Genomic DNA, 10822 nt, shown 5'->3' on the forward strand with positions numbered 1-10822 from the left:
GTTGTCCAAGATGTCCTAATGAGTCTCTAGCTTGGGATGCACCTGACAGTCCGCCTGTCTAAGAAACACTAAACTCTAAGCCCTTCTATGGGTGCTTCTACATCCACTTTTTCAAAGGGATGATCCTCACAAAATGCTTGCAATGTTCTTGTCTTTGTACAGACAAACTAGGACAAGCCAGCCTTAAAACTATGACTCATTGATATTATTTAAGGAACATTTCAAGGAGTCATTTCTTGTGTTAGTGCTTGTATAGTATCTCAAACGGCTATGAATTCACTAGTAATGCCCTGCTTATTTTCCCCCCTCTTTACTAGTAGGAGGGAAAAGAAGGTTGGACTTAAAATATCAAACACATTTGAAAGTATAAAGCAACATGACAACTGCATGATCTTTTTTTTTTTGGGGGGGGGGGGGCACTTTTCAAATGAAAAAGAAGTTGAACCACCTTTTTTCAGAGTCCAACACAGGAAAGCCAAGTACTGTAGTTCTTCATTAGGGATATGTGCCTAGAAGGTGAAGCAGTAGGCAGTATGTGAAATCCCAGAGTTAGCAAAATCAATAGCATGCTCTCTCTGACTCTAAAGGAACCAGCTGTCAGTCAAACAATCTGATTATATGGGGAAATGTAAACTAGAAGCAATGTTATCATAATGTAGGATGTAGGCTGTATGTAGGAAGTGCTTTAAAAATTATGTGATCGCATCTTACTATTATCTTCTTCGTAATAGTTTGCCAATAAATACATATTTATATTCCATGGCTCAGAGCAAGATCTATTTTTTACAGTAGCTCATGTTGAGTGCTATTTTGTTGCAGGGATGGCACAAATGAGTCTTGTTTTTCCAGCAGTGTGAGGGTATCTAAATCTAGTCCTGTAAATTTTCAATTCAAAGTAAATCCAGATGGATTAAATCAAGAATATGGCAGAGATATAGTGTGACTGGAGAAAATGAAGAGGGAAGGAAGGAGTTTAGATTATAATGCTGAAACAAAAGATATGTAGACTTATAAAACAGTAAATGACAATTAGAAAATATATTTATACTAAATTAAAACTTTATTGACTAATGTTCTCCAGACAACATGATTTGATGGACTATGGTTGCATACATGCAATGAAGTTGAACACAACAGTAGTTTAACATGGAATGTCAAACACATTAATATATGTATAATATGAAACCATTTATCTGTGTTGCTGCAAAATGAAACCATGCTATGTATTTCCATGGTCAATTTGTGTTGAGCTAAGAGGCAACTCATTTGAAGAAACTGGTAGATTTCTTTTGAGTATATATTTCAAATAAATTAGCTAGAATTGTACTCTTTAAAAATCCTTTCAACTTCACTTGCATTTCAAACAAAATCTAAATGTAAACACCAAAGTTGCTAGAGCCACCTAGAAAATCCTGTCAAACTTGGACTGGACATTACAGTTCCATACAGTGAATATATGTAGTACAAGAAAAATACCAGTTACTGCAAAAGTCATGTAGGCATATTTTATTATTAAACCAGCACAAAGCATTTCTTCTAAGTTTCTCACATAAAAGACTAAAGCTTGCTTACAGTACTACAATTTCTATCATTCAAGCATCATTATTACCTATCAGGGAGATTGGCTAGATGACCTAATGGGTCTTTTCCATCCCTAACTTCTATCTAAGAAAATCACTCATGCCAGCAAGAACATGGTTCACTTTATCTTGGGCTTATCCTGTAGACTTCGTTCAGGCAAAACTCCCACTGACTTAAGAGAGATTTTGCAGAGAAAGATATCCAGGATTGGGCCCTTTTTATTTACTTTTTTTTAAGCATCCATTTAGGATACATGGAAAATATTATATAGAATTAAAAAAAGTATGATGTGCTTCACTTGCATTGAAGGAATCAGAGAATGTAAACACCATTGTGGCCCACATCTTCACAATATCCATGAGAAATCGTCAACTGCAAGCATTCTGTGTGCGTTATGTTCCTCAATGTATGCTTCTGAGGGTGTTTTGTGTATACATTTACCTCCTCAACCATGTTCACACACATATGTACACTCCTAATATACACAGAGGTGTGACAAAATTAACTAAAGGCAGTTGATTGCCTGAGTTGATACTTAAATCTGCAAGTGGTAGCAAACTGTTTTTTATATGATGCTAATAACACAGTACGTGAACAGCAGGACATGAATATTGCTGTAGGTAAGAGTGTGCATGCTAGTTCTACTAGTGTGGATCGGTCCACTTATGTGTATAACAAAATCTACCTGCATGAAGGGTTGGAAAAGCAGGTGACCAAAGTATTTTTTGGTGGGCCATGTCTGAAATTTAAGTTGATCGACTCAAAGGCTGTAGATTATCCTCACAGAAGCCTTTCAACAACCTGGAGGACCATACAGGAAAGTTTACCTTCAAAGTGCACTTTTTAAGAATGGAATGTTCTTGACAGGGAAATGATCAGAGGCAATCCTGGACTTTTTGTTTGTTGAATAGGAAAAATGTTTTCATCTTCAGGCAGCACTTCACCCTGACAAATGTGAGTTCAGTTATTATTGGGTTTCAGTATTACAGAAGAGTCTTTAGAAACAAACAAAATAGTACACACACACACATACACTCAGATATTTACAACCTTTCTAGAAAAACAACCCTCTACCTTAGTAATGACTACTTATCTTTTTTTTTTTTTTTTAGTATTTAAATTCTTTAAACCAGCTACATTAAATACCAAAGTGTATTGTACCACCCCACACCAACCCCACATCCCCCCCAAAACAGCAAGTATTTTAAAAGTTTGTTTGCTTTTTTTTTTTTTTTATTTTATTTTTATGATTGTTAAAATCTCCTGCTTGAGACTATTAAGTACCACCTCCACTGGAACAAGATCAACACTGACTGCATCTTCCAATGCATGTCATTTCATAGTCGAGCAAGTACTGCAGCTAGAAGATTAGATCTCCAGGTCATCAGGTCGAGGCCTGCTGCTGGCTCGGCTGCTGGCTCTGCTGGGAGGCCTTTGGTCCACAACGGTGAGGGGTTGCAGCTCATGTCCCGATGCCAGTTTTTTAGTGTTCTGGTGCTCATCAGGGAAGTCGAAGGGCTGGGCATGCGAGTTGGAGATGGTGCTGCCAGCTTGCCCCATCCTGTTCTGCTCTGCACTGTAATTGGCCCAGTTTTGCTCGCTGGCTTGCTTATTGTAGTTACGACAGGAGGAATTGTTCCTGTCTCCGGTAACAAGCTTGTACCCTGGGGGAGACATGGGAGACAAGGGAGCGGTTGGTGAGGAACAGCCATTATAATAAGCATATTTGGGGGAGGCACAGTCCTTGGAAGGGCTCATGGTACCGCTGTGAGAGTAAGGGTCAGTTTTCCCTTTCACACGATCCTTGACGCCCTTGAAGAACACATAGAAAAGCTCGATGATGTTCAAGGCTAGAGACACCAAAGATACCACCAGCATGAAGAGAATGAAGATGGTTTTCTCAGTTGGACGGGAGAGGAAACAGTCCACTCTGTGTGGGCATGGGTCTCGCTCACAGGTGTAAATGGCATTCAGGCTAAACCCATAAATGTACCACTGTATCAGCAAGAAAGCCACCTCGAAGACAGATTTGAAAAGGATGCTGATGATGTAAGTACGGAGCAGTCCCCCACGCATTTTCACTTTGCCATGTTCTTCGATCCCATATTTGAATTTCTTAATTTCTATTTGTTTGAGGTGCATATCCACATTCACACCATCATTTTGGACCACTTTGAGCTCTTCTTCTCTTTTGTTCAGCTTCTCTTCTTTCCTCATCACATAGAACACATGTGCCAGGTACAAGAGGGTAGGTACAGACACAAATATGATCTGCAGAACCCAGAAGCGCACATGGGAGATGGGAAAGGACTTGTCATAGCAGACATTCTCACAACCGGGCTGTTGAGTGTTGCACCGGAAAGCAGACTGTTCATCTCCCCAGGCAGATTCAACTGCTGTCCCCAATAGCAAGATTCGGAAAATAAAGAGAACAGACAGCCACACTTTCCCTCCTGCAGTAGAATAAGCTTGAACCTTGTCAAGAAGTTTTCCCAAGGCGCTCCAGTCACCCATCTTCACAGGATGCTGGCTAAAGAAGGACACAAAGAGAAACAAATAGTGATGGTTAAGACAGATCTTTGATACTTTTTTGTTGCATTGAACACAGCTCAGCGTTAAAAGTACAGTGGTGCCAGCTTTATTTTGTGTGTGTCACACTGCTGGTGGAGTGGGAAGTTAAGGAAACTGAAGAGAAATATCACATGGTGTTTCAGAACGCAGCAAAAAAAGAGCTTTCCAATTTTCCCCATTTTCAAAAAGGTCCATGAGGACCATTGCTTGCCACCACTGCTCAAACCAGGCTCCTTGGTGGCAATCTCATTTCAATGACCAACAAAATGTGGCTGATGTGGAAAACAGCTGTAATGCACTGCTGATCAGGATGTGGCATTACTTACTGGCACTGCCTGAATATCCTAGGAATAAAGGAAAAAATTCTCTCTCTTGAGTGTGGATCACTTATGATAAATTTTATGTTCACTCTTTAAGAGACAAAGAAAGCAAAACATAGCATAATCTCAACACAAAAAGTTATATTGTCAGTGTTAGCATGTTGAATCACCAAAAACCTATGCTAAATTTCCTACAATAGCGTTAAACAGAGCTCTTGCAGATCAGTACAGAGTTTGTAATACATTTAAGGGTATAGTTCCTAATGTTGAAAAGTTTATATCATGTTCAACTTATATCATGTTCAACTATATTAAATTTATACATTAATATTTGCAGCACAATGGCCAATGTTGGTATCCTTTATCTATCCTTTTAAAAAGGAATAGTACATGTTAAACACATGAAACAGCTAAGCTCACGTTCCCACATTGGAGGAAATGGTTTCCTGGTTATCTGTGGCTTTCTTAAATTTTTGTGTTTTCAGCTTTGTAACTGTGTCTTTTTACATTTAAATTCTTTTGCTTTGTTATGAAAGGAAAAAGATTTAGCAAAAAAGAAAGGGAAATGTGCTCTTTCCGTTTTAAAAGCCACCCCTTGCTGCCTTCAACAAATGCACCACTCATACAGTGTGCATTCCAAGGGCTGAACGCTGCAAGTTTAAACCATCTCTCCCAATTACAGTATACAGTGTGCATTTCTGGGACGCGTGCAGTTTCTCAGGTATATCTGCAAATACACAGGATGACAGTAAAGAAATGAAATATTTTACTTCATTTTCTTGATTCCTAGGAAAAACAAGGATTGCTATAGGATTTTGTTTTCAAGTGGAGTATGGTAATCTTATCTGCATAGAAATTTACATTCTAACTTGCCCCATATGAACAAGCATGTGAAATCAGGCACCTAAAAGAAACAATAGCACAAAGCTTCGTTTTTAAAGTATGTTCTGCTAGGTAGAGGGATTTATCCTGCATATGCTGAGTAATCTCTTCCCAGTGTTCATAGTTTTGATAACGTCCAAATGATTTCCTTCCCATTGCATCATGGATATATTCCCTAGTGAAGGTCATTTATATATATATATTAAAAAAAAATATGGGTAATTCATAAAATAGGAAATTTTAGTACCAAAGAGATTTTCTTTTAAGAAGAAATGAGTCACTGGAAACATAGGATTATAAATTTGGCAAGCTTAATTACATTAATAACAATAGATGCCAAACAAAAAAACTACCATCCTTTCTTTTTTCCCATAGGAAAGCATCTGTGAGAATAATGGGAGGCAAGTGTTTAAAGTACTTGCTCTGATAGCTCTGAGATGTCAATTATCTTTGAAGCCCTGAAAATATCCTAGGGCCATTTCCTCAGCCCACTTAGTCAGCTTACTCTTACTGTAGAGGAAGTTTACTTATTGTTGCCTTCAGACCCTTCCTCACATAATTAGTTCTTCAGGAGAACGTAGTCCCATCAAAGGATCAGCCCTACTTTAGACTTTTAAATCTGGAAGCTTCAGCTGGGAGGGATATATGGTCTCTGACATACCCTTTTAGTCATTCGGAGGTTTAGTCATTCCAAGGAAAGATTTGTCTTTATTGGTTCAGGTTGGTAGAAAAGAGGCAGGCACATTAGCTTGGAGGTCTCTGAAAAGACTGGAATGCAATGTTACAGCGTTCCTTCCCAAGCTGAGATTGTTAAAACAGAGAACAGTCTGTAACTATACAATATGTGAAGTTTGTTCTAAAAGCAAGCTATTTTCTCCATGTCCTAGAAGTGGAAGCAGCCAGAAGAAGCCTTTTTGAAGTAGTAACTTCTTGATTTAATTAGTCGACTTTCTGATCACTTGAAACTACTTAATTAACAGACTTTCTTCAGATTCAATGTATTTTTTTACTGTCTAAATATTATTTCAGACTGAAAATTTGATTAAGAAAACAGAGGACATGTTATTTCTAGGTAGTTACACATTGTTTGTTTTTTAATTACACTCCACTACGGTACAATAATGTAAGACGATTTACTTCAGCTTTGACCTACTTAATCCCACACCTGCAATATTTTGAGAATTTAGAACTTATTTTTTAATTTGCTTCAGCATGCAGAATTGCTAAGTTTCTTTTATATCCTCTGGCAATATAAACTCAAGGAGGAAACATTCCATGCTTGAATTACTCATACATAGTTTTGAAAAGCAACTTTTTTTTTAAGAGATCAGTTACACACTAGCATTTGCCAGCGATAAAAACCCCGCATCAGTTCATAACATTGTGCTGTTAATCAGATAACCTTGCGGTGGCACAAATATATTATTCTGTTGCTTAAGTGGATTCTATTGTTTTGTCATCGTGTCATCTGCTTCATATTTTTCAGGGAGAAGAATGCAAACAGTGTGGCGGTAATGTCCTCAGGTCTGACTACAGTGTCAGAAGGTCACATACTGGTGGATGGAAGAGCAGTAAGGGTTAGAGCGTGATCTAAAATGAGGTTGTGCAGCTGAAGCAGTTGGGAAATAGGCCAAACCCTTGGTTTTCCTACAAAAGCTTGTGTTTGAAATACACATTAAAAATAAATAGCTAACAAAAGAGAAGATTCTGGACCTTGAATTTCAATCAACTTGAGCATTTCCCCAAAGAAGCCAGCACTGCAGAGAAAGCAGGTGAGAAGTACAACTGATATGGTTTAAGTGGTTTGGAAGAGGGAACGTTAATTTTATGAAATCTTAGGAACATTAAGAGAATGTTTTTCAGATATTCCTCTGGAAAAATGTAACTCATTTGTAGCTCCGCAGATGAGCTTGCATTCACTCCATCCACTGAGCAAAGATTACACACTAAATGGTTGCAGTAACTGGAATTTAAAGTGTCACAACACTTTGCTTTTTTGGCTGTCTGCTTCCCCCACAGCTTTTGCCTACCACATGCGGCACGCCCTCTAGCTCAGCTAATTCTAAAGCGTAGTTCCAGAAGGTCCAGAAGCAGTCATTAGCACTTCCTTAGACATTCTGTCATTGCACGTCAGGGCCACCATTTATATTATTGGCCAAATTCATCCCTATCCTAACAAAATTCAATTTGCTTTGAAACTAAGAGAAGAAACTGAATTACTTGAGGGGGACTCAGGCCTCCTGCAGTTAATGCTTGCAAACTTTGAAATCTGGAATTCTGAAAAGTGCCTGTAGTATAAACCATGGGCCAGGTGCCTCCACACAAGGTGCATTTGGGGGTAGCATTGGGCAGGATACCAAAGGCCAGGAGAAATATAGCGATGTATCTGATGCAACAAATATATTGCTCAGTGTCATCTAATCATTCTCATGCCTACAGAAATCCCTTCGCCTAAACTAATGTTCATTTCAGAGACAAATACAATTAATCTCTCAGGCTTGTGTTATATGAGAGCTGCGATAACCTTACAAAGTTTCTTGTGCCTCTGAGTGTATAAACACTCAAAGTTATGTCACAAATCAAATCCCCTGTGTCCCTCTCCTCCTTCGGAACTCAGCCTGCTGCTCACCCTTCTCCCATTCGTACGCTTGTTAGGTATCATGGGCCAGTGCCAGTGTTTGGCTTTGAAGTTTTTGAAGGAAACACTTCAGTAAACATTTCAAAGACTAGAGGCTTGAATTCAAAAGCGTAATGTGCTGTCCAGATGTTAAAAATGGCAGGACGAAAGCTTCGCGCAAGTCCTCCAACTTTCTCCCTGTACGCGCACACACGCACAAACAGAAGTCAGACAGAAGGTGTTCCTTAGCTCATTTTTGTTACCATTACCATGGGCTTTCATGAATCTTACATGGCAAAATCTAAATGAATCCTTCATAAGAATTATGCCAGTTCACAAGGCTCGCTGGTTATCTTAAAGGCAAAATGTGAGCACACAATAAGCACATAATATTCTTGTTTAATAGGAGAATGTGCTAGTTGATAAGATAGATTCTGTGCTTCTTATTTGAATTGAAGGTTCTTTTTCCTGCCTCATCATGTTGTTCTTTTAACTACTGGCAAGTGGCAGACAACAATAGCAATAAGGAATCATTTCAAGTCTTGCGATTTACAAAGCTTTTTAGTTCTCCAAAAGATGTTGCTTAAGCATTCCTTTCCTCCACATTTTGGTATTAGAGCCTTCAAGGTAATATAAAGGGAATGTATCATATTGGAAGTAGGACACGTAGAGAATATTCTTGCAAAGTTCCTCCTAAAAAACTTTCATTTATATCCACCCAAGACTTTCACGGACATTGCCAACGTGGTAAGGCATATCATGATATCTCACATTCCTTTGCTAAAATCCTTTACTGAGGTTGCTAAAACAGAGTAACTATATACAAACTAGGTTAAAAGTCCTTAGCCCACGTCTGGATTTTATCACATCCATTTTAAAAGAAGGGGGAAAAATTATCAGGAAGACCACGTGAAAGTCACCACTTCAGTAGCTGCAGCATTTAACCAAGCACCTAATTAAGAACCTTGTTCTGCACAAACTATTAGGCATCCATCAGGATTTCCATATGAAAGCAAAATGTGTGGGGCACAAATGGGACACACTCAGGAGAAGGTCTCACTGCTACAAACTTCAGAGGCAGTTTCAGGGTAACGAAAGAGACCGAAGCGCACCTAGATCTTTCTTTAAAGTAGTTCCTTTAGTGTTAGATAAGTATACAGAGTAGCGATTTCACCAACACGCTAGCAACAAGTCCACAACTCAGCTTTGCAGTCAGAATTTCACCACTTTCTTAATGGAACAAGGTTAGAAGTTGAAAAACTGTAAATCTGAGGAAAAGTATAAAAATATTGCAAAACAAAACAAAAAAAAAATAATACCGAGGAGCTTAAAGTTAACACTTTAGGAGAACTTAGGCTTTTTTTCTTTTTTTTTTGAAGATGGGCTTTAAACAAGTTCAGTCATGAGCGAAACAACACAGAATTCTTGAGGGAGGGGAAGAAGTGTTTGTAGGAAAAAAGTATACACAAAAAGAAAAAGGAAAGATGAAAAAGGAAAACTTGCAACTTACCCTTGCCGATCAGCAGTGAAACTGGATAAGAAAACTTCTTTGGAGGGTTAAAGTAAAATGGAAGAGCACGTTCAGGCACTCAGACCTGTCTATTTAAACTTTAAAAGTCTACTGCTGTTTTGTATTTTTCATCCTTCCTTCCCCACTAATGAAAGAAAAGTGCTGATACCTCGTAAAAGTTTTTTCTAACTTGGAACACTGGGAGAGCTTTTAACAAGTTTTCAAGCCTCTGACTGTGAAAGAGGAGGGGAAAAGGAGGGGGAGCAGCCCAGGAGGAGGGGCACTCTGCAAATGGAGAGGAGGAAGGTGGGGGAGGAGGAAAAGAACTGAGGGCGCAGCAAAAAAAAAAGAGTGCGGGAAAGAGGAGAGAGTGAACGCATCAAGGTCCGCCGCTGCTGATGTAGCAAAACCAAGGAGAGGGCAGAAGGCACTCAGTAGACACCTACCACAGCCCATAACGGCACCTGAGTGGCACTTCAGTCGGAGCTGGACGTGCCTGGGACAGATGAAATAGCTTAGCGCACTGTGGTGCATTAGGAGTTTCAATATAAGAGGAAAGAAAAAGGCATGAGAGGCATTAACTGGTAACCAGTGTGAACCTCCTGGGTGCTGGGGATGCAACTGAGCTACATAGCTGCTATCTCCGCTCCCTTCCTTGCCACTACATAAGAGAGGAAGTCGTCTCAAGTCCTCTCAACATTTTGTTGTTAATATAGCTTTGTTTACTTGGTTCCATTTCCTTTACGTGCGCACATGAAAGCACATGCAAGTGCAGTCTATTTGTTTCTTCAGGACATACCCACATTTTTTTTATTATTGTGTGTGTGTGTGTGTGTGTGTACACACATCCTATGGAAGAAACGAAGAAATGATCTAACATTCTAGGGAACTCTTTCCAGGAAACTTTAGAAAATAAAGCATAGTACAGAGTTTAATCTTAAATAGTAAGTAGAAATGCTTCTAATAATTTTTTAGTTCATTTTACTGGAAAAGGGCATGCCCCAAAACTGATCTATTCAATTAGAACAAAACTTCTTTGGTTTTGCTACTGATCAAATGCTCTTCTGAAAATTGCTTCTTCTATAAAACAGTCAAGAATTTATTTCTCTGTTTGTGTTAGGTTCCTTACACGTGGAGTCCAAATGACATTAGGAACTGGTCTTATATTTGCTCGTGTCATAGGGTATTAGCTCCTCAGTGGGACTACTTAACAACTGCTCTAGAGGTGTTCAGTGGTTAGATAGTCCTCAGGGAAGTTGCACATTTTTGGTTGTACCAGGCTCATTTGGATTTCAGTTCTCGTTATTCATATGGGCTATTTCTAGACTCATCCATGCTCAG

At 39.0% G+C, this 10822-nt stretch overlaps 1 protein-coding gene across 1 annotated transcript; it reads right to left on the reverse strand.

Moving 5' to 3' along the window:
* Positions 1-1037: 1037 nt before the first annotated feature.
* GJA1 (gap junction protein alpha 1) lies at positions 1038-10138 on the reverse strand. The gene is made up of 2 exons (XM_062572613.1): positions 9482-10138; positions 1038-4111 (listed from the first exon to the last, which is right to left on the reverse strand). The coding sequence occupies exon 2, from the start codon at positions 4093-4095 to the stop codon at positions 2950-2952; it is 1146 nt and encodes a 381-aa protein (XP_062428597.1). The 5' UTR covers positions 4096-4111; positions 9482-10138; the 3' UTR covers positions 1038-2949.
* Between the last annotated feature and the right edge of the window lie 684 nt (positions 10139-10822).

The sequence above is a fragment of the Rhea pennata genome, chromosome 3 (assembly GCF_028389875.1).
Source record: "Rhea pennata isolate bPtePen1 chromosome 3, bPtePen1.pri, whole genome shotgun sequence".
Lineage (NCBI taxonomy): Eukaryota > Metazoa > Chordata > Aves > Rheiformes > Rheidae > Rhea > Rhea pennata.